Source organism: Camelus dromedarius, chromosome 14, assembly GCF_036321535.1.
Source record: "Camelus dromedarius isolate mCamDro1 chromosome 14, mCamDro1.pat, whole genome shotgun sequence".
NCBI classification, from domain to species: Eukaryota; Metazoa; Chordata; class Mammalia; order Artiodactyla; family Camelidae; genus Camelus; species Camelus dromedarius.
The window spans coordinates 24895719-24921277 of NC_087449.1; the positions used below are offsets into that span (position 1 = coordinate 24895719).

At 31.5% G+C, this 25559-nt stretch overlaps 2 protein-coding genes across 5 annotated transcripts in view; one reads left to right on the top strand and one right to left on the bottom strand.

Moving 5' to 3' along the window:
• Positions 1 to 25559, top strand: part of DOCK7 (dedicator of cytokinesis 7) — a 178818-nt gene that overhangs the window by 62031 nt on the left and 91228 nt on the right. For all 4 annotated transcript variants that reach the window (XM_031465267.2, XM_031465272.2, XM_031465268.2 and 1 more), the window contains exons 15-16: positions 21694 to 21811; positions 24942 to 25012. In XM_031465267.2, the coding sequence (XP_031321127.1) occupies positions 21694 to 21811; positions 24942 to 25012 (189 nt within the window). The remainder of the gene's footprint in view (positions 1 to 21693; positions 21812 to 24941; positions 25013 to 25559) is intronic.
• Positions 3651 to 11178, bottom strand: ANGPTL3 (angiopoietin like 3). Its single transcript, XM_031465278.2, has 7 exons — positions 10684 to 11178; positions 9931 to 10041; positions 7664 to 7778; positions 6592 to 6705; positions 6074 to 6169; positions 4214 to 4480; positions 3651 to 3847 (listed from the first exon to the last, which is right to left on the bottom strand). The coding sequence occupies exons 1-7, from the start codon at positions 11176 to 11178 to the stop codon at positions 3651 to 3653; spliced, it is 1395 nt and encodes a 464-aa protein (XP_031321138.1).

The window sequence follows — 25559 nt, forward strand, 5'->3', positions numbered from 1 at the left end:
CACACCAGTTGAGTAACTTTGCCCTGTTTAATTTGCCATGAGAACACTTTGGACTTTGATAAAATGGCCAACACTTGGTCACTTTCTTTTCAATCTTCGAAACTGCTGTGTTGGATGATTACTTAGTAGATACATAAGTGCAGTACTTGTGGTTGTTAGTTATGGGAAAAAACAAAAGGATGTTTGATTATCCTATAAGAGAATGTGGAATATGTAACAATATATGTATTTGGAATAGGTTTTATAAGGAGGTAAAGAGTAGATACTCAATATATACTGATTGATGAATACATTTTAAATTGAATATTATTGATTAATGAATACACTTTTGATTAATGAATGAGTTAATTGATTTCCATGAGTTATGGTATTAGGAAGAAAAGATACAATCATGAACATGCTGATTCTAGGATGATGGTGTGTAAATAGATAATACTGCCATAGGAAATGTGTATACTTGGTCTCAGTAAAATTCACACTCGTTCAGAATAGAGGCTTGGTATAGGTGTTTTGCAGTTCACTAAAAACAAGTAGTCTGACTATCTTTGATGCTCTTGGGGTTTTATTGCTATTTTTCACTATTTTTATTGTTACGATTTTCCAGATTTGTTTTCTATCTTTTCTTTACTTGTTAAGTGCCAGTTGAAGGGATACAGACAGTAGTGCTGCAAAGTTTCGGAGGAAGGGCCTCCATTTGTGGGATATTTGTGGAAGAAGTGAGATTATTTGTGCTTCCTTGAAGTATAAATAGGACCTAGCCAAGCAGAAAGGTAATGGGAGGCATTCTAGGTAAATGGAATGGCATTAGGAAAGTATACAGGAGATGTTTAAAAGTAGATGATTTTCATTAGATCTGAGGGTTTATGCTCTTCTAATTGGGTTACACATTCTTGTGAGGACACAGCTAAATGGGATATGCAAGTCCACAGGATAAACTTGACACTTCTTCCAGGAACATCACTTTTTAGAAGTTTTCAGGAGGAAGTAACTATTTTTATATAATGTAGATTTATGAAGTAGAAAACGCAATTCACATGCGATTTTAAGATAAGATTTTGAGATTTAAAATAAAATCCTAATAGGATTCTAGAAGAAATTTGTGCTTATATCAAGCCATTTCATCCTTTATCACCAGGACCTGTAAGGGTATATTTTCATTGTGCTCAGTTGTTATACTCTTTTATTAGACAAATTTGAATGACAGAGAGCAAAGTATGGTATTGTTTTGGAAAGATTCAAGGGAGATAGACATAAAATTAGGGGGCCAGGCAGGAGACTGTTTAGATAATTTGAGACTCAGGTTAAAGGCAGTGCTTGGTAGGTTTTTGGCAGTAGAAATGGAAAAGTGTATCTGATTAAGAGTCTTTTGAAAAGAAGATTTTATTGAACTTAGTGGCTTATGGTATAGGAAGGGTGGTTTACAAAGTTAATTGAAATGCCAGAGGTATCTCTCAGGTTCCAAGCTTTTATGCCTGGAAGCATGGTAGTGTCATTAATGAATGTAAAGAAAAAGGAGATCGTGGTAAGGTGAAAGGGAGAAAGGACCAGCAGAAGCAGTAAGGTATTGATGAATTTGTTATTTGATAAGTTGAATTTGAGGATGCTATAGGATATCAAAAGGAGAGATGAAAGGTAGGCAATGGAAGAAGGGGAACTGGAGAAAAATTTGGGAATAGTATGTAGATTTGGGAACTTAATTCATGGAAAACAGATGAGTCCATGAGTAGAAAGAATTTCTGACGATCAGAGTAGAAGAGATGATTGAATATTGTACATTGGTCCACAGTGCTCAACACTAGGAGGGAATATAGCTTTAAAGGTGGATTCAAGTTAGAGATAATCCCAGAGTGTAGTAGTATTGTGCAAGCAAAATGAAGGTCGAATTTGAGAAAGGAATCTTACTAATAAGTAGTAAAGAAACCAAAGGGAATGTGAACTAAGAGGCCACTAGATTTGACAGTTGTATTAGTGATACAGTTAGAGTACTTTTGGCAAATTAGTGAGAACAGAAGGACACAAGTTTGTGAACCATAAAGAAAAAAATCCTCTATCCCCAAATTCTCTCAATCTGAGCTTTAAATGCAGAAAAAACTTAGTACTCCTAAAAGGAACAAAATAAAACATATTGTGTGAGAATTATAAAAGATTAGAATACAAAAAGAGAAAACAATTGGTATATTAAATAATGTGTTACTTTGCATTTGAAAGAGTCCTGTTTTTTCGGGGAAAAAAGCTGTTTTGGCATTCTGGCTCTAAAAAGTGAATTTTGACAGCTTGGATGTGGTTCTGAAAACTAAAACTTATTCTTGCCTTTTTCTTTTGTAATTTTTGGAACAAAATCTTTATGAAGGATCCACATAGATCATATATATTTACATGTGTTATATATTAAAAATAAATGACATATGTTGGGTAATGTAAAATACATAATGCTGAGTTTTGACTATGATGAGTTACTATATAACTTGGGCACTGTTTTCTTTAAAAACTGTATTTAATTCAAGATTTTATTTATCTTTGGTAGTTTCTTTAAAAACTTACTTAGAAATAAATACTGATAAGTGATATTATGGTCAAAAGACTTGCATATAACAGTCCTTAAGGATTTAGAATTTAAATTGTTTAAATTAGAAATAACAGAATCACACTTCTATTGGATGTCAATAAAAACAAGAATTTAAATTTCTATAATTTAGGGAACTGAATCTTTATTGAATTTGGAAACATACATAAACACCTCTCAGGCTTTTTAAGCATTCAGTAACTTGTTATGATTCTTAATTCTGTTTGAAAGCCTACACATAAGTATTAGACTCACACCACATCCCAGGGGAATAAATTATTAAACTTTAACTTGATGCCACAAGTACACTCATTCTTACTGTAGTCTGACAAGATCCCTTTAAAATTATTTGTTTTCATAATATTGTGTTAAAATATATAACATGTATACATTATAGATAAGTTAACTCATGAGTTACAGCGATAGCTGATAGATATTTGAAGTCAATATGACTTAGTAATCATGATCTACTGTACTTGTTTAAGACTGTGAACCTATTTCAATACAGTATTCCATTCCACTTCATTTAGCTTCATAAATAAATCATCCATTTACTCCAAATTATTTTGTAGCAAAATGAAGCATCAGTTTAGCAGTTTATATTACAGATTGTCACATGTACTCTGAACTGACTGAATTTTAGTTTTGAAATTGGTATTACAGCATTTAAGAATTATATAATTATCAGTCCTTTATATTTATTCAAGTTTAGAATATTAACCAGAAAAAAGTTTTTAAACTGGGGAAGTTATGAAATTAGCCCACATGATGACTTTAAAAATAAAAAGTCTCTTTCTAAGTTTTTGATTTAAAAAAGTTATTTAAAAATTCACCCATTGGTTAAAATACAGATTGTGACCATCTAAAATTGATTTGCATATCATAAAGTATATGAATAAGTAACATCATAATTTTAATTGCAAAAGGTAAATGGTGTTCTTTGAGGTGATGTGTTACGTTTAATATTAAGTTGGTAGTGACTTTAATATAAAGAGTTTATTTTTGAAGCCTTCTATTAGAGATTTAATACCAGGTTATTAAACCACAGTAATTTGGGGGTGAGTTTAATATTTAATTTATTGACTTTTTAATTTGCCTCAGTTAATTCAGAACTTCCTGAATCTGTTGGATGGATCAACATTTTGGTTGATTTGATAGAGTATAACCTTCCATTTTGAGACTTCCAGCATATTCCTCTTCTCTCCTGCTTAGTTTTTGCTTTTTGCTTGTTATATTTACCATTTAGATTGTTTTCCCCACATACATCGTGGCACCACCAGCCTCCTAAAAAAGATAGATATGCAATTTAATGGATGCAAACTCATTTGTGGTTACTGTTATTATATTTCCCATGAATGTCTCTTTGGTTCTTATAAATATGACAGTGTTGTATGCATGTATTTCACTTTTAAATAATCTATATTAGTCTCATAAACCCTAGCAAAAATGAAACATCTAAGGAAGATTAGAGGTAAAATACATAGTTGTATTAGAATCAGATTAACACTATATGAAGAGATGTTTACCTGTAGAGAAATGCTGATTTTGGATTCAGATTTTAAAGAGTTGACATTGAAAGATATTAGCTAATACTTTGAGAAGATATTTTGAAGATAAGAAAATAAAATATTGATATTAGGAAAAGGATACCTGAATAACTTTCTGGACAGTTCGAGTGTCCTTTTGCTTTGTGATCCCAAGTAGAAAACATCAAATCTTTGTGCTCTGGGAGTGCGTTGGGGACATTGCCAGTAATCTCAACTAGGTGTAGTGTGTAGTTGGTTTCATGATCTCCCAAGTGAAAAGAATATTCAATATAATGCTTGTTGTTTTTCCAGTCTTCTAGCTCAATTCGTAAGATGTAAGTAGATTGTTTTACTATAGAGTGTATCTTCTCTAGACCCAGCCAAAATTCTCCTGAAAAGAAAAGTTGTAAAAGTCTGTGGATTAGACACTGACCATTTTTTTTTTTTGAGAGTGATTTTTTTTTGGTGTAAGTAGATGAACTGTTTTAGTCTCAAATCCCTTTGTTATTTTAGTCTCTTAAAATATTTCTTTTTAAAATAATTTTATTGGAGACAGTTATATTTACAAAATGTTAAAATATTAATAGGCCTACCTAAGGTCTGATTAGCCTTTCTAAAATGGATATTATCAGGCATATTTCACAGGTGAAACGTATTAGACCATTACAGGTATTTTTAGGTCTAGTCATTGGTAGCGTATTTTCTCACTTCTGGGTCCTTATATATACTAGCTTTACTATCAGCTATTTATTAATACTCATATACTATCAAGAGATTTGTTGAGTATTTCCAGAGACTTGGATAATAATGTCATTTTCCTCAAATATAGTCTTGGCCTTTGATATTTGCATGATATATATGTTTTAATTGAGAAAAAAGGAAATAAAGTAAAAAAACATTTTAAATTAAAAAGCATAATTCTTAGTAACTTTTCTGTATAATTAAAAACTTTATTTTTTCATTTGGAATTAAAAACAAATACAAATAGATCTCTATCACAATCTCTCTTTATCCGTTTTATTAAAATATTTGAAGAAAAAAGTCAAAATTTTCTTACTGTTGTTGAATTAGACTTCATTTTAAGGACTGAAAAATAAAAATGGCTTACTTTCTTATAGAAATAAATGAGTACTCTGGACTCTTACTCTTAGAAGAAGATTTGGAGCTAAAAACATATTACTGATTTTACCATTTAGTTAGGGATTTAACTGGTAGTTTGAATGCACATTGTTTAAGTGGTCAAATAATAATTAATGTGTAAAAATTTGGCATAATAATGGATGTTATCCCCTTTATGAATGAGTACATGTACATCATGGATTTTTTTTCTTTCAATATATTTGTTATTAGTTTTTTTTCATTCATGGATTCTTATAATGTGCTTTTTAGATTTTAAATCTATCATTTACTTTTATTTTGCTTATTTTATTTTTATCTTATTTATTTTGTAATCAAAATATAATAATTTGCATTGAGTTAACTAAATGTATGTTAAACCACACAATGTCTGGTATACATTTATAATAGTTAAATAATTGAAATCAAACCATTTTGTACTGTACATCTGATAGCTTCCTTGTGCCTTCCAACCTCCAAATAGTTGATATCTAAAATGTTAATAAGAAAGTAGAGTGACCAGTGATAAAGATGGTTTTCCTTGTAGCTAATTCATAGCATTTACCACTTACTCAGTGCACATAGCACTTAATCAGAATTGTCTTTAATAATTATAGTTATGATAATCAGAAGCCATCAAATTAAATTGTGATAAGTATACATAGAACAGACATGTAATTGTGAAAAGTATTATTCAAATAAATACACTTGTAATAAGTTCAATTACTTACAAATATGTGATTATAAATAAGTTCTATGAAGGCTGGGACTATTATTCATTATTACATTTCTAATGCCCTGTCCATAATAGGTTCTTAAATATTTTTAAGTTAACAAGTGAATGAAGGAATGTATGAAGTCACCTTACCATCAAGGCTCCCAAAACCATATTTGTAGTTTTCCCAAGTTTCATTGAAGTTTTGTGATCCATCTATTCGATGTTGAATTAATGTCCATGAAGTACCTGAATATAGTGAACAGATTATGTATTTTTTGTAGACTGATGCTAATCTATGTAACAAAATACTATTTTGGTTTAGTTTTAATTAGTGGCTGTTAAGGTAATTATTAATGTTGTTATGGTAATAACATTTTATTATTTATTATGACACTGAGAAGTGAAGGGCAACTAATGAATTTGTCTTAATAAACTTATTGACAACAGTCATTTCAGATTATTTTATGGAAGAAGATGGAGAATATTGAGTAAATGCCTAAATAAATACATAAATAAACAAGACAGATATAAGTACTAGATCTATATAGCTACTTGTGTTATATATATTTCATCTTATATATATTCAGAACAAAGATAATAGAATTAGTTTTACTAATAGGTAGTGAGTAACCTGAGCTGCTGTCTGTTTTCTCCTTAGGCTAGTTTACCTGATATAACATCACAGTAGACATTAAAGACTTGGGAGTTGCTGGGTCTAATGGAATAGATACCACTTGTATGTTCGCCTCTGTTGTAAATGGTGGTACAGTCAGCAGGAATGGCTAGAATCAACAAAATATTATGTAAGATACAGTAATAAATGCTATCTTTAGAGCTTGAGATTTTACTTGACATTTTATGAAATTGTGGTGAATGTAGCCATTAGCCTTTTTCAGTAATGTGTTATTGAAAAAGTAATTTATACTAGAGCATTTTTATTAGGTGGCATGTTATGCAAAGAATATCAAAATAGTTACTACCAAACTGATTTCTTTTTAAGAAAAGCGACAAAATGAATGAGAATTTTAAGACTTTTTTTCCTAGATAACAGAAGGCCATAAATAAAATACCACATATGATATATTAGTACGCTGCTTGGTGCATAGCAGGTAGTCAACAGATACATGTGGAAAGAGTGAACATACATGGAGGAAACTAACAGAATCCTTTTTTTCTCTATGGATTACATTTTAAAAGAATAACATTTTGCAGAAGCTTATTTGGGAATGGAGACTTTGTCCCCCCGTCTTTATTTATGGAAAGTAGAAGAGAATGCCAATCTTTCTATCTATATTTAACAATTGTTAACTTTTTGCCATATTTGCTTTATAAACATAAATACAAGTACATACTTTGCTGTACTATTTGAAAGTAATTTTCAAACATCGTGACCCTTAACATCTTAGACATTTTAGTATGCATCTCTTAAACATGAGATTATACTTTCATAAGTGTAATACCATAATTAAATCTAAGAAAAATAACAATAATCCCCTATTATCTAAAATCAAATCTATATTCATATTTCCCTGATTGTCTTAAGAATATGTTTTATAGGGTTTAAAAAAAATCACCAAGATCCAATTTAGGCTGATATGTTTTATTTGGTGGATTTATGTCTTTACTTTCTTTTAATCTAGAACAGTCCCTGAGAATAGGGATTTTTGATTGAAATGTCAGAGATAGAAGAAAAATTTGATGATAATGGCTTCAAGAAGGAAACCCACCAAAGAATCTTACCATCATATTTTACATTTTTTGTTTCATTCAGATGAAGAGAGGGAGTAGTTCTTGGTACTCTTGGTTTAGAAGAAAGATAATTTTTTGTGAATTCTTGAATACCAGTTCTTCTTAACTGATAAAAGAATATAAATCTACTTTTAAAAATGGTACTGAATATACAATTACAGGAATCTGAGTGAGGATATTAAATATACAACTTATATGCATCTTTTAGTTGATAATATGTTATTGCTTTCAACGTTAAGAGGGATAAACAATGCTATACATATTGTACATTCTTCCTGTCCTCAAAATACTTAATCAGGCACATTATTTAATAAGTTCAGTAAAATAGAACAAAGCAAAAAACAGAAATTGGTCAAAAAGCAGCAAGACCAAAAGCAGAAACTTTGTTTAGAATATTTTAATATGTTATATTTATTTATATGAATATAATGTATATTCTATTCAGTGACATAGGGCGATTTTAAATTTAATAATTCTTAGTTGTAGGTTTTAAGACATGGCATATAATTTAAATGAGGCTGCTTTCTTGATAGTTTTTGACATGTAAACATATCTGTAGAGGTAACAAATTGGCAGATTTATTTGTTTACTTTCAGTATACTCCATATTTAATTGTCTGTTGTGCTGGATTTGTAATTTATTGACTGATAGCTTTTCTTACTTATGGGTTGAGAAAAGCAGAGTATGTAATATCTTGTGTTATTAGTGTTAATTTTTTGATGTCAGCGTAAGTAGTATTTCCTAGCATCTGATTCGTAAGGCTCTGTTGTAAAGTTCACTTTTGGAGCATTAGTCTTTTCTTCTAAGTAACTGTGTGATCTTACAGTCACGTAACTTCAAAGTTTTGGTTTCTTAGTTTAAATTTGAGGAACTTGAATCAAATGATCTAAGGCTTCTTCCAACTTAGAAATTCATTGTTTTGAATTCTTCATACATTTTATTAGACAGGATGTGTATCATTTTACAATAGTGATATTTTGCTTTTGTAAGCAGGTTAATTTAATCATAATACTTATAGTAAGAAGGAAATTACAGAAATCAAAACTAGCTGGCAAAAAAACATTTTTTGACAATTAGTAATAATAACCTACTAAATAATGAGTCATAAAGTAGCAACAATAACCTACTAAAATTATGAGTCATAAAATTACTGAAACATGTAACGATGTGTTCATTTAGTGCAAATTGGTAATAATACTTGTTTTATAGTGCTTGGCGTCTTTTTTATTTTTTAACCAGTTTCTTCGAGTCTATTTTTAAAACCCTCTTGAATGACTGTTTAGTAGTGTTACTGATTAATATTTTTGAACTGTGGTACTATATATAGGAATGCTCAGTGTCTGACATAGCTTTATTCTAAATTCTAAATCATTACCTTTATTAATTCAGTATGTATTAAATGCCTCCTATGTGTCAGACAGTATTCTATATTCTGGGGCTATGGCAGTTTTAAAAAGTAACTCATGGAGCTTACATTTTAGTGCAGGGACAGACAGCATAAATAACTGAAATATACGTTATGTTAAATAGAAGTGGTAAGGAAAAGAAGAGAGTAATAAAGGAGGTAGCAGGTTTTAAGCATGGGTGTGGGGGATTATAATTTCTGATTAAGTTCCATGGGAAGGCTTCTTTGAGAATTTTGTGTTTTAGAAAGACCTAAAGGGAATAAGAGTGGGCCATGTGCACACCAGGGAGAAGAGCATTCCAGACAGGGAGCAACAAGGTCAAAGGCCCTGAGATAGCGTGTTTGATGTGTTTGAGTAACCGTGAAAAGGCCAGTGTGACGAGAGTGGAGCAGATGAAGTCAGTGACATGATTAAAGGTCATTGGGGTCTTACGGGCCACAGTGAGAGAGATGGGAAGCCATTGTGGGGTTTTGAACAAGGAGAGACATAATTTAAATTTTAATCAAATCACTTTGCTGTATTGAGGACATATTGTGCATGAATTAATTCTTTTTTTCTCACAACAATCTTATAAGACAGATTCTGTTATTATCTACATAGACTACATGAGGAAACTGAGAGAATTCTTAAGTATTATTAAGTATTATTCAAGGTCACACAAAAGTTTTAGAGCCAAAATTCAAATCCAGGTAGTTTATTAGCTTTAGAGTCTGCAAACTTAACAATCACGTTTATGTGATCCTTTTATTCACTGTCCCAACTATAATTATTTTAAATAATTTTAGGGTCCAATGTTTTCATAAAACTAAATTTTATGTAAAAGATTGTACATACCGTTAAAATTTGGCTTACCTGATTTTCTATTTCTTTTATTTGACTATGCTGTTGATTTAGTTGTCTGTATTGTTCTTCCACGATCTGAAGAAGGTCTTTGATGCTATTATCTTGCTGTTCTATGAAAGTCTGGACATAGATTGTAGGTTGGTTAAAAGTTTCTTCTTTCTTTTTTGTTAAATTAGACTTTTTTTATTTCCTATAGCATTATCATAATCCAAATTTCTTAAACTAATAATGCATTACAAAAATGAGTATTGGCAAACATGTTTCCCTTGTATGCTTCTTTCACATAGTGCATACTTTTATATTTTATTTAAAATGTATCATCTCTAAAATCTGATTTCCTGAACTTTAAATTACTATAGTTAAATGAAAAAAAAAAGAAGCCAGTATTTTAATCTTTTCCATTTACTAAATTACTTTTAAACATTTTAAACATGGGAGAATAGTTATATTCCTTTAGCTTTATACTTGCCTCCAGTAATTTGTAATACTGTAATAATTTAGTTTTCTAAATTTTATTACTTCACTGATTTGTAATTTTCATCTGAAATGCTAAGGTTAGTTATTTTCATAAATAATGTAAGGGAAACGTAAAAACCAACTTGAAATTATTATCAGAAATTTTATTTCCTGGAGGCTTTTTTTCATAAGAAAAATATAGTATTTAAACAGTTCAACAAAGTATTTCAAGTGGCATGTCGTTAAATATTTTTTTGAAAGATCCACATGGAAAACATAATTATGAACTCTTTGGTTTCTACTTACTTTAAGTAAAGTTACTTCTGGGTGTTCTTGAGTTTCAGGTTGATTTTTAATTAAATTGATTAATTGGTCCTCCAAATATCTCACTTTTTGTTGAAGCAGAATTTTTTCTTCAAGAAGACTTTCAAATTTTGAGTTGAGTTCAACTGACATATTCTTTACTTCTTCATTTTTGATTTGCAGTTTGGATGTAGTTCTTCTAAGTTCCTTTTCTTCTTCTTTGATTTCATTGGTTTGCAGTGATAAGTCATAAAAAGACTGATCAAATATGTTGAGTTTTTGAAATATGTCATTAATTTGGCCCTTAGTCTTATGAACAAAGTCTTTAAGACCATGTCCTAACTGAAGTAGGCCATTGGCTAAAATTTTTACATCATCTAACATAGCAAATCTTGATTTTGGTTCTGGAGATACAGAATCAATTGATGAATAGTCTTGGTCAATTCTGGAAGAAATAACTAGAGGAGCAATAAAAAGAAAGAGCTTAATAGTGTACATTTTTATCTAAATTATTCAGTTTCAAGCAATTTGTAATTAGTTTTTTCCTCCAAGCAGACCTAGACTTTTAAACTCTTTATAAAATACTTTGCCACATAAACAGTAAGGTTGGCAGGTGAATATAGTTAATCATTAAGCTGTGTAAACTTGTGGGAATGTAACCTTCCACATGAGTTAGATCAATGCTAAACAAAATCAAAGAAATGAGCGATGAACTTAATAGGTCATTTAAAATTGTTACTGTATTTAATTTTGCTATATTACAAACTGCACTTTTAGTGTTATGAGATCTATCTATTTTTAAAACTCATCTTAATTTGTCATGATTTTTATTTTTATTTATTTTATTATTTTTTAATTGAAGTATAGTCAATTTACAATGTGTTCATTTCCGGTGTACAGCATAGTGATTCAGTTTTATATATATATATATATATAATATATATATATATATTCCTTTTCATATTTTTTTTCATTATAGACTATTACAAAGTATTGAATGTAGTTCTCTGTGCTATATAGTAGGACTTTATTTTATTTTATATTTCATAGTTAGTATCTGCAAATCTCAAACTCTCAATTTATCCCTCCCCACCCTCTCTTCCTCACATGGTAACTGTAAGTTTGGTTTTTGTTTTTTTTTGTCTGAGAGTCTGTTTCTGTTTTGTAAATAAATTCACTTGTGTCATTTTTTAGATTCCACATATAAGTGATATCATATGGTATTTTTCTTTTTTTTTTTCCTGGCTTACTTCACTTAGTACTGTCATGATTTTTAAAGAGATTTAGAAGTAAACACCAAACTCTTTTAACTGATAAATTTGTCATTAAAGCTGAGGAAAATGTAATGAATTAAGTATACATTTCCCAAATTGTATTTTAGTTTTTTTGGGAAACAGTGATCCATTAAAAAAGAATGCCTTCTCTGTGAAGCCTTCCTCTACTTCTTCAGGCGGTATTGATGGCTCTCAGTGCCGCATTCCCATGGTACTCTGTGTAAGCTAACATGATTATATATTCCTTATTATTTGTCACTATAATTATTTATTAGTATACTTTTTGTTTCAGATGATTTGTCTTAGCCATATTAGTGTATTATCACAAAATTCCCTATGTTAAAATATATCCCACCCTTTTTCTCCATAATAGTCTATGTCTCTAAGTCCTAGCCTCTTTTCCTTGTGCCCACTGAAAGACCAGTAGATTATGCATTTTTCTAAGTTTAACCAGAATTAAATACTTCCAGTGTCAGAAACTATATGCCCATTATACATTTTTCTGAAGACTGTGAGCTTGGTAACAATTTTCATGATGTAAATTTAACAGAACCAAAAAATTTATAGGATGTTTAAAAATAAATGTTCCACTGTGCTTTTTAGTGTTAAAAGGAAAAAAACCCAAATGCTTCAGTTAAATTATAAGTGATTATTTTTCTTGAGTCTTCATGTTAAGAACTTTTTGAGAAAATAATGAATCCTTTTAAAATGCCTTATCTTGACAAATTAATATAATAAAAATTTTTAAGAGGGTGGGCTTTGTAATCAGACTATGTTCTGGGTCCAAATCCCAGATCTAGCTATCCTGCCTTAGACAAGTTACTTAACCTCCCCATACTTCAGTCTCCTCATCTGTGAGTTGGAATATTTATAGTATGTACATACTTAACAGAGTTATGAGAATTAAAAGAAATAATATGTGTAAAGCACTTAGAACAGTGTCTGGCCAATAGAAAATATTCAGAATGTCATTTATCATATCCATGAAATGACCTTTTAAATGTGTGTGTGTATAATCAGCCCTATCTAAAGAAATTTTTCATAAAGACAACAGCTTTTTTTGCAGAGAGAAAAATTTTAACATAATGAATTTCAGTTTAAATTGTAAATTATCAAGCAAAACTTTACAAAATGAACCATTTCTAAATTTCCATTCTTAGCAATGCTTCTTCCTGGTGTAAAATAGAGACCTTTTCTTTTGATGATTTAGGATTAAGGGCTTTTGGGCAGTATAATTACAGTAGAGGTAGTATACTGTGGTGGTTAAGAATTTGATTCTGGAGAGAGACTGGCTGAATTGGGATCCTGGCTCTGCTGTTCTTCAGCTCTGTGAAATTACGTAGCTTTTCTGTACCTTGATCAAATTGCTTAGCTTTTCTGCACCTCTGTTTTCTCGTCTGTCAAGTGAAGATAATATCTACCTTATAGGGTTATATAAAAATTAAAAATTAATATTTTTAAAGCACTCAGACCACTACCTGATACATAGTAAAGAATACACAGTATTATATATTAGCTATTTTTATAATTATTTCTAATGGATTTATGTAATATTACTGTAATATTTTATTGGTAAAAATTATCTTATGTTAAGATGACGTAAGTTGGGAAATTTTGCTAAAATCTAGATTTTCTGAGATTTGGTCTCTTGGACCTTGGTAACTATAAGGAATTATGTCTTTTGTTTAGGCTGTGTATAGTTTTTTTCCTAAGTGTCCAATACTGAACCATGTATTTCTGTTTGTAAGAGAAAAAAAGAATGCAAGTTAATGAAAATATACAAATACTTCCACTAATGAAGAAGAAAAACAAAACATTTTTCCTTATTCTTCATTTTCACCTTACCATTACTGCTGGTATGTTATAGAATTATAAAACCGTTACGTTAAACTAGTGAAGAAATTTGAATTTTTTCTCTCTTTCAAAAAGTGGTATGTTAGTGTTGTGATCATTGGCCAGGAAGGGCATATTTCGAAACTTCTCCTAACTAAACTGTCTACTTTTCTGGCTTAAAACTATTGATCCTGATATTTCATCCACCTTCTAGCTGAGAGAGAATTGAGATGGACCAGCTTCTTGTCTCTATTGGACTATAAGCTGTTTATTGGCAAGACCTATATCTGTTTTTATTTTATATCCTGTGCAATTTTAGTACAATGCTTTACATGTTGGAGAAATAATATTTATTAAATGAATCAGGTCTTAAAATAGGAATTTTTCAAACACAAAATTTGCTTGTAGTTGTTCACCCCTTTTGATATAGGAGGTTCTTTTTAGAGAAAGGAATTGGAAATGTAGTCCCTTCCAGTACGTAAAAGTAACTGAACACTCAAAGAGAGGTTCTGCGAAAGAATTTCCTTCTATTTTGGTTACTGTACTAGAATATTAACACTTTTTGCACAATTTATATAATTCCTTATATGTAATGCCAACAGATAGATTAGAGACAATGGTCACATGTTCTTGGTTTAGAGTACACTGTTTTTGGGTAGAAATATCTGAATTTTTTTTTTCTTAGAGTAGTTTAACATTTTATTGAATATAATTAAAATAAGTAATTTGCCTAATTAAGAGCTGTGGAAGAGTGTTAATGTGGGAAATGTAATGAAAGTAGTAATTTTGTAAATGATTTTACATCTACCTCTTAATGCCTCCTATCTGAGTACACATTGTTAAATACAGAATCTAATCTTTGCTTGAACTTCTGCCTGTTTAAGTAGAACCCTGATCAGGTATAACATGTTACAAAAACTTTAAATTTTATGCCAAACAAAATAAGAAATTAGGCAAAATTAGGCCCTAATCTAAGGATTCCTAGTTTCTAGGAACAAATATACAAAATATTCTTAGCTACATAGAATTTTAGTACATTTAGGAGCCTTGTTTAAATTCTAAGCAAAGTGAATTCCTTTATCCTTCCCCAGGTTGTGCAATCTTAAGGGGATTTGACCTAACAAATAAAACACAGGCATTTTGGATCTGTTGAATATAGTACCCCTAATTCATTTCTTCCTTTTTAACTGTGATCATTTGTTTTTGAATTAATATGTTTGGCAGAAAGATTCTAGAAGTAACTATTTGAGAAAAACACATTTATAAATAGAAATGTTTATATTAACTAAAGTAAAAAAATAATGCCAGAGTGGTACATTAGCTCCCCTTTCCTCTCTTTGACCAGAACAGCACTGTCCATGGAAATATAGTGTGAGCTATATACATAAAAAACTGGAAAGAAATAGTTGAAATTAATTTTAATAGTATGTTTTGTTTGATCCAATATATCAAAAATTATCATCTCAACGTGATCATTGCTTATTGTGGAAACTCAGATATTTGAAAAACCTGTAATATGTAAAAATTATGACTTGTCACTTAATATTTTCAGGTCTGTCACACCAGTTTCCTTGTATAACTAGCTAAACATAATTTTTTAAAACACAAATGGGAATGTATTACATATAGTTCAAGTTACATATAGAAATTGATTCAATACCTTAACATTTTAAAATTTATTTTCGTATGAGTGCCTATAGATTTACCATATCCTTTTAAATGGCTGCACAGTCTTTTATTATTGGATGCACCTTAAGTTAATCATCCCCCATCAATGATCATTTAAGTTGTTTGCAATTTTCTGATTACAAACAATATGCATAGAAAATGTCTTCATATTTGTGTATAAATATTTTCATATGATAACTTTATAGAAGTTGACTTTCAAATTATCATTTCTCTTGTTAGATTATCCTTTAAGAGGACTGTGCCAGTTTACATCCCTAACCAAGGGTATATGAGAATTCCTCTTTCCCATTAATTTTTACCAATACTTTGAATGATAAAAACAAAAAATACTGATAAACCTAATAGGCAGATATATCTAGTTTATTTTGCTGGCTATGTTGTTCTCTTTGTGAATCACCTGAGTAATATCTAAGTTGTTCCCCTCCTCCATCAAACTCCTCACATTTTTTGTCTCTTTCTGACTATTTAGGAATTATTTACATATGGTGGATGCTCTTTGTCGTATATGTAGCAAAGAAGTGTTTTTCCAGTTTGTCCTTTGTCTTCCATTTATGTTTATGGTATCTCCTGCTCTGTAGAGCCTTTAAAATTTGTCTTTTATGTCTTTTGTGGCTCATTCTCAGAAATGCCTTCCTCACCTATAAAATAATAAAGCCTTTCCAGTACTTTTATGGTTTTATTTTTATTATTTAAACTTTGATTTAATCTGGAATTTACTTTGAGAAAGGGGCAAATATGAATTTAGCCTTAAAAAAGGCTAATCAGCTGTCAACAACTCAACACTTTTTATTAATCTGCCTTCTCTGCTGATTTTTTAAAAAAAATTTTATTTTATTGCTCTCTGCTGATTTAAAATTCCTCTGAAGGAGTATTATAAATGTAAGGTGTAAAGATTTACTGGGTTTATGTGGAAATTTATTAGTGGAGCTAGTAGTCAAATGAAAAAGAATCTAGATTAAATGTATGCCTTTCACCTTCAGAGGCAAATTGAATTTAAAATTGTAATGCTTTACATTAGAAATCAAGCATAGCTTAATGTTCAGTTAATTCCCATTTAACCTAGAATCCAAACATCAGAAGAGTTAAGTAACTAAATATTTGTGTGAATTCTGTACTATTTATTCATTCAATTATTCATTCATTTATATTAAGCACTATTCTAGGCATTGGGAATATAGCAGTTAATTAGATAGGTAAGATCCTTGCCCACATGGAATTTGGGCTCTATTAAGGAAGATCCATAAATAAGAAATAGTATGTAAACAAGCAAGATAATTTAAGATTATCTTAAGCAGATTGTTAAAGAGTTGTGAATGTAATAACAAAGTGATATGGTGGGGAGGTAAAGTGAGACTTTCTGAGACTTGAAAGTTGGGAAAGAGCCAGTCATATCCATGTCCACAAAGCTAAGAGTAGTAATCCCAGTGCAGAAATTGAGAGGTGAGAGAAAGCATGGTGTGTTTTGGTTTTCTATGTATTTTGTATGTCTGTCCTACTTGCAAATTTCTCACTGAAATTTAGTCTCAAGTTCTCTTGTGGGCTCCAATGACATACTATGTTCATAGTGTTTATCATATGACATTATAATTATTTGCTTGTCTGATAGACCATGAATTCTATGAAATCAAGGACTTTGTCTTTTACCTCTATATTCTCATATCTAGCATACTGCATACTTAATGAATGTTTGCTTACAGTGAGGAATTATAAACGTAGTTAAGTCCTGCCTGTTACCATGTACTTTGGATCCTGTTCTCTCTCACCATTTCAGGAATCTTTCATTCTTCTTCTAGTTTATACAAACTCTGTCTCGAATGAAATCTTTTCATTAGGATTTAATCAAACTCAAACCTTTCCTATCTCAGAAAGCATCCAAAATCCCCATGTTCTGTCTTAAAATATTGCATTATCTTTCTCCCCTTCTCAGCTACATTCTTCAGAATTTCACTTATTTATTTCATTTTCTTACCTTTTACTTACTTGGAACCTGCTTTTGTCTGTTTTCAGCCTGAGATTTTCAGTGACTTTGATGTTGCTAAATCTAGTTGACATTTTTCAGTTCTTACTTCATTTGGTCCCTGAGTAGCCTTTGACACTTAATTCTTTAATTCTACTTATAATTTCTTCCCATGGCTTCCATGCTACTGTACTCTCATGGTTTTCCTTCTGCTTCTTTGTGGGTACCTTATCACTCTTCTTTGCAGGCTCATCCTCTTCCGGGTGCATAGTTTGGAGTTCCTTAAATTAAGACTCCTTTGTTGGAATACCACACAATGAGTAATTAAGTGATGTTCTACTTCTCTCATAGTTGATGTTCATGAGAATGGTTCTCAGCATAGGAAAAATGATGTCTAGATGCAAGATAGAAAAGAGTAAATAAATACCTTGTATTTTTGAATTTGAACTTGAAATACCGCTTTGAAATCAGGATGTTTTTTATGTTAAAAGCATTTTCTCCCACCTCTTTTTACTTTAAAAGGCCTATAAACAATGAGTAACCCACAATGAGTGGCCTGGATAAACATTTCCCATTCAGAAAACCACAGCTCCTTGGAGAAATGGCTGATTCCAGGTGTGGGAAGGAAGTGTACAATAACAGCCTGGAACATCTTGTTGTAACAGATAGTAAGAAGCCATCAAAGACTATTACAACAGAATCAAAAGGAATCATGAGTCAGTTTGAATTGGCTTTTTTATTTGCCAAAGACAGGACAATTTTAACACCAATAAGGATAATAACTGCAAAATATTGAAACCCATTAGTATGTTTGGTACATGAGTTTATAAGTGATGCTAAAAAAGAAAAAAGACACAATTGATCCCTTTTAGAGGAATGTAATGTGCCAGCTGATTATTTTAAAAACTGGCAAATCATGGAAAAGAATCAAGCATTTATTCTTGCCTCTCATATAATGGTTCACTGGCTAAGCAAATAGTAGATAATTAAAAGTGCTCTAAATAGATATACTCCAGCTAAAGCAGTGATAGAATATTACCTTTTGGCAACCCTTAATGAGTTAATGGATTTAGGCATTGATCATCATTGTCTATAATTTGCACAGAAAGAGAAACAGCCAAACATTTTTCTAATAATAGAAGGACACAGTACCATTTATAAAATGATCTTGCCCCCCCAAATTTAAACCTAAATATGACCAAGGCTATAGATTAAACTCTCAATTTGTAGAAAACACAGAGGAACATGTTAAATGTCGCTGCAGGATGCAGTCAATAAAATCTAGCCTCTTCCTTCCATAGCTTCTACATACCTCTCTCACAATGCTCCAATGTTTTGAAATGGTCTCGTTTATAGATATTCTGGTACCATTAGACTATGTGTTCCTCAAGATCAGGAAATGGCTTCTTAATCTTTCTTTATTTCCCTGGTGTACAGCACAGTGCCTGACATTTGGTACAGAATCAATAAATATTTCCTGTACAAATTTTATTTGATGAGTTCAGTGGTTATTCAATCATACTCATCAGTTCTTTTGATTAGGAAAATGACCAATCATAGTAACATTTCCATATATTCTTCGTGCACTTTTGACTATTTTGAGTACAACTGACTATTCTCTATTTCTTTAGTAACTCTCAGATTATATGCTTATTGTCATATGTACCCATCCTTTTGTCATGGAAGTTACTTTATTACTTTTCCTGATTAAAAAGATCAGATATTCTCATGGTAAAAAATTCAAATGAAATAGAAAAATATAAAAATGAAACCAGAGCCATCATTATTAATCATTAATATTTCAGAAATATCCCTTTATCCAATTCTTCCTCTCCTCCTCACCCTCTCCCACACAATTTTCCTCTTGTTGGATTGACCTTTTTATCATAGTGTCATACCCTTCTTTGTCTCTTATTACAGTCTTTGTTTTAAAGTCTGTTTTGTCTGGTGTATGTATATGTCTATGTATATAAGCTACCTCGGTTTTCTCTTGGTTTCCATTTACATGGAATATCTTTTTCCATCCCTTTACTTTCAGTCTGTGTGTATCCTTATCTCTGGAGGGAGTTTCTTGTGAGCAGCATGTAAATGGGCCTTTTTTTTTTTTACCCAGTAAGCTACTCTTTGTCTTTTGATTGGAAAATTCAATCCATTTACATTTAAAGTAAGGATTGATAGATATGTTTTTATTGACTTTTTTTCATTGCTTTCTGGCTGTTTGTAGTTCCTCTCTGTTTCTTTTTTCTTTTCTTGTTCTCTGTCTTTGTGGTTTAATGACTTTCTTTAGCAGTGTACTTAGATTCTTTTCTCGTTATCTTTTGTGTGTCTACTATAGGTTTTTGCTTTGTGAGTACCATGAGGTTTACATGGAACAACTTATATCTATAGCAGTCTATTTTAAGTCACAACAACTTAAATTGATCACATTCTAAAGCTCTACATTTTTACTCCTCCTACTATGTTTTGTTTTTGGTGTCACATTTTGCCTCTTTATTTTGTGTATCCCTTAACTAATTGTTGTAGTTGTATTTACTGCTTTTGTCTTTTAACCTTCATACTAGCTTTATAAGTGATTATTCCACTACTTTCACTATATATTTACCTTTCTAGTGAGATTTTTTTCTTTCATATGTTTTCTTATTACTAATTAGTGTTGTTTCTTTTCAGCTTAAAGGAATCCCTATAACATTTCTTTTAAAACTAGTTTAGTGGTGACAAACTGCTTTAGCTTTTGCTTGTCTGGAAAACTCTTTTATCTCTCCTTAATTCTAAATGATAGCTTTGCCAGGTAGAGTATTCTTGGTTAAAAGTTTTTCTCTTTCAGTACTTTGTATATATTGTGCAACTCCCTTCTGGTCTGCAAAGTTTCTGCTGAAAAATCTGATAGTCTTATGGGAGTTCCTTTGTTATTTAACTAGTTTTTCTCTTGTTGCCTTTAAGATTCTCTTCTTGTTTTTAACTTTTGACATTTTAATTATAATGTGCCTTGGTGTAGGTCTCTTTGAGTTCATCTTATTTGGAACTCTCTGGGCTTCCTGGATCTGGATGTCTGTTTCCTTCCTCAGATTAGGGAAGTATTCAGCCATTGCTTCTTCATGATTTTTCGTAAGTAGGTTAGTGTCGCTATACATCCTGCTCTAGAACCTGTTTTTTTTCACCCAACATCCTGGGTATCTCTTTATACATTAATAAATACTACTGTACATTGTTATTTTTGAGACTCCAAAATGTATATTCTTTTTAATAGATCTTATTAGTCTAGTACTGAAGAACATCATATTTCTTTATAATTATTTGTAATTATTTCCCAATATAAAAAATATTGTCATGAATTTCTTTGAACACACCCATTTGTACATATATGCAGTTCTCTCTTTAGACTAGAGGTGGGTTTGTTGGGTCAAAGAATGTGTTCATTTAAAATTTCTGTAGTGCCCTACCGCCTTCCAAAAAACTTAGACCTATTTTCATTGTCCCAGCAGTTGATTAGAGGGTTTTATTATACTTGAAGTCTTGTTCATCAGCTCTCATCAAGCAGTAGTCTTCAGGTAAAGTAACTCTCAATCTTCTTCTTTCTTTTGGCCCTCTCCTTTGGCGCCTTTTCTTGAATGATTTCTCTTCTCTGTGTTGGCAGCAGGGACTGTGAAAGTTGTATAAGGTGCAAGATCATAAACCAGACATAAGTGAATAATTGTAGAGCAAATATGTGATTGTCTCATAGTAACTGCCTATTACTGTTACCCCTACCATGTTGTCATATGTGTTTTTGAATGATAATGTAGAATATTTTATCTCTTAAAACTTTGATCATATATTTACAAAAAGCCTCATTTATAAATGTCATCCTGTTATATCTGCTTGGAGGAACTAAAGTAATATGAGAATTATCTCTGAACTTCTAATAATGTTTCTGTCCAGACATTTATTTCCCAGAAGCCTCTTGTAGAGGAAAGAACATGTATTTTGAAGTTTGACTGAACTGTATTCTGATTTTAGCTTTGTAACTTACTTGGTTGTATGTGAAAATCTCTTAACTTTTCTGGGCCCCATTTCATCTGCAAAATGGGCATATACTTGATTGCTGTCTATTTGAATGATTACTCTAAGGATCAAATAAAACATTGTATGTGAAAATAGCATAGTGGCTAGCAAATACTAATAATTCAATATTTGTTCATCTGTTCCTTTTGTGGTGTGTAGTAGTGTTGCACAGTGTTTTTAGATATGTGTTCACTGTCATGTATACTATTGCCTTCACAGAAACCTTCTCTACATATACCCTCAGAGTCTCAATTTTGCCAACCGTCAAGGTTCTGCCAGAAATATAACAGTGAAAGTCCAGTTTATGTATGGGGAGGATCCTAGCAATGCCATGCCGGTAAGAAATGTTCTTCATATTCCTTTTCTGCATATATGGTTCAAATGGACTTTTTTGGTTATCACCTGGTTGGCAGCTCTAAACAGGAAATTAATGTGATCTTTTAAACCAAATTTCTAACTTAATTACTTCCTGTACAGATAGTAGTGAGTTTACTTGAAGTCTTATTTTTTGAGGACTTGGTATATGCTGGGCACTCCAGAGATACAAAGATGAATAAGACTTATAATCTAGAGGCTATAAGAAGAATATATAAAATTTTGAAATAGTGAACTTAAGAAGAGGAGAGATCAGAATCACCTAGTGTACTCTAACAAAGCACAAATACTTTTTCTCTACTTTTGCATCTGTGATTCTAATTCCTCTCCTTTAGAATGAAAGGCCAGATAAGGGAGGTGGAAAGTAATGGGTAGTGTATGAGTTTGTCGTATAGTTTGAAAATACTCCCCAAGTGATTCTAATTTGTATGATTCTTCCCATCTTTGTTGAGAAACTCTGGCAGTAGTTCTCCACTTAGGCTGCATATTACACTCACCTGGGGAGCTTTTAAACATACCAGTGCTTAGACTGAATCTCATTCCAATTACATTATAATCTGCGTGGTGGGATACCAGGCAGGTGTCAGTATTTTTAAATCTCCCCAAGGGATAACATTTTGCAGCCAATATTTAGGAGCAGGGCATGTGCTAATTATTAGAAGATTGGTATAGGAGTTCAAAGGCGTAGGTGTTCAGAGGTAGGAAGGAATGCCGTAAGGTGGTTAAAATGTTAATGTCAATGCGTCTAGACTGGGGATAGGGAAGAATTCAGGTTGGAGAATGTCCTTCAACAGAGGTGCAGTGGTGAGTTGCCAGTGAACCAGAGCAATGCAAGATAAGTCAGAAATAGTAGACTGAGGCCAGACGGGGGAGGTTCTTGACTGCCCACATTATCATTTAGGATTCGTGGGACACTAATAAATGTAAGTTCCATGAAAGAAGATTTTTAACTTATGGGGTAGGAGCACAGCTGTCACTGTAGATGTTCAACCTCTGAGAACCCTAGAGAAATGAAAGTGAGCCAAGAACAGTTGCATTGTTTACAGTGAATCAAGTTCTTTTGATTTTCTTCTTACTAAGAAAACTGTATATTTTCTTTTCCACTATAGCCCCAGTTTCATCAGCATTTTTAGATCTTGACAGCAGCAGACACAAATTATTCATCTTTGTATTCTTTTAGGCAGCTATTTCAGATCCTCATGTGTAATACGTGCTGAATAAGTATTTGTTGAATAAATGTAGAATTTATTTTTGAGATTTGGAATGAACATTTCATGCTCTTTGTACTATCATAGTTGATGAAAAGATACTGGGTTGTGAAAATAGATGCTTTTCTATCCTGTATGTGAATGGCCAAATGAGTTTGAGCTTGTGACACATGTAGTATATGTAAAATAACCTGCTTTTATTTTTTGCCTAACAAACTCTTCCTTGTCTTAGCATATCTATGACTTCCTCTACAGTGAGTGCCCCAGCTGCATCCAGCCACACTGGCAGTTAGAACACTTCTTCTTTTGGTGCTGCCATAATGTCTTCTCATTTGTTTTATGGGTTTTTTCATTTCATGATTGTATGTTTATTTCTTTATCTCATCCACTAGACTGTGAGCTCCTTGAGGGCAGGGATCATGTCTTACTCATATCTGTATCTTGATAGCATCATAGTACTTGGCACATAATTGATGCTCACTCAGTCCATGTTGATAAATGATTCAAAATACATGTCAAGTGGTCAGAGGAACAGTTTCCACTTTGTATCATGCATGTTATGAAAATAAGTTACTTTGTGAAAAACAATAGCTTCTCAGAGGGAAGAAAAGATACTGAATTCCTTTCACTTGTGTGTTATTAGTGATATGAAAATATACTTCTATATTTATGAGAGTGGCTGGCTTGAAAGAGTGCATAAACAGGACACATCGTGTCTGCTTATTTTTTTTAAGTAAGGACTATTCAAATGGGTCTTGAGGTAAATTTTTGATCATATGATGTTGATGTGATAAATCATAAACTTCATAATTTTGGCACTAGAGTAATATTTTATTAAAACATAGTACAGTATTCTTAGCAAGTTGATGAAATTAGACATATCTAGGAGAGTCATAATTTGTTCCACTTTTACATACCCTTAAAGTAAAATGATCTGCTTGAAATGTGGCAAAAAGAAACACAAATACCTGTTAATATGTTCTTTTTATTTGAGGATGGTGCCAATTAACTCCTTTGTATAAGGAATAAACTTTAGATTGTTTTACCAGTTGTGTGATAAAAGTGCTGTATGTCCATACACCTATTTATACGTGTAGAGTTGCCTGGCCAGATTTAAGATTTTAATCTATGGCTAGATAACACTGCAAGCCTGTCACATAGGAATCATAGCTGTGACTTTGACATCATCAAGCCATTTATCTAATCAGCTGCCCTAATTAACCACAGTATTGCTTGGTAGAATTTAAGAGGCAGATATACAAGATAAAATTATTTTACTTCTAAACCTTCCCCAAAAGTGTACTGTATTTTTTTTGTATGTAGCAGATTAAAGAAAAACACATATGTAATAAAGTAAGAATGGAGCTCCTCCTCCATGGGAGTGTAGCTTCTTGCAGTGAGTGTTGGAAGCAAAGGATACATAGCTTCACCTAAAGTAGGATATTTTAATATCATGTATAAATAATTTATATTTGACTTTCAGAATGACTGCTGTTTTAGTGGAGAGGCCACCAGTTTGTGTAGTAGATATATGCCAGCATTCTGGACCATATTTCTTATATAAATTACAAATGATGTGCTTCATACTGATTTTAAAATGAATTCTTTACCATTTTTTTAAAAAAAGGAAAGAAATGTACCTTATTACCCAATAGATATAAATATAATGGATAGAAACTTTTTGAATGTTTGAATGTCAGATGGGTCTATAGTTGAAAGGAAGTTTACAGTTAAACAATTGAACTTATAGGCACATTGTTCTTCATTGGGCTGATTTTTGCCCATTGTTCTCAAATAGTTATTAAATCAGACAAATTCTTACATAGATATGAAACATCCAGCATTTATTACAACAAAGTTTCAACATGCTGTTATTTGTTACAGGTAATCTTTGGTAAATCTAGCTGTTCAGAATTTTCAAAGGAAGCCTATACAGCCGTAGTATATCATAACAGGTACTGAATTCAAATATTTCTTTCAAAGTTACTCACTTCTCAGTGGCATTGTTAGCACTCACATTAGTGTGTTTACCAAATGCTTTGTGGCACTGAATGTGCAAATTCAAGACAGCTGACATCAGAGTTATGATTTCCAACCTGTAGATGCACATTCTCTCCATAGACATCTCAAGTATAAGACTGTATACACAAAACATCTTTTCTGTCAAGTTCTCTGATCCTTTCATTTTTATTGTTATTGATGGTCATTGTGGCCTCTGGTCCTTTGGTCTTTCCCTATTATTTTCACCTGACCCTTTATAGTTGTACTTAACTCTTTACTAAGCTTGCATCTGTAAGTCAGTTAAATTGGTGGTATTCTCTACATCCAGTAAATCTGCCTTAGTGACTTTCCATCTTACTTCTTTGGGAAATTGATTGTTAACTGGATAACCTTTGATTTCTGCTTTCTTTCTCCTTCTTTTTCTCCTTCTCTCCCACCTCTCCCTCCTCCTCCTTTTTTTGATTATTGAATGCTTTGGAGAAAAAAAAATCACATAATTGT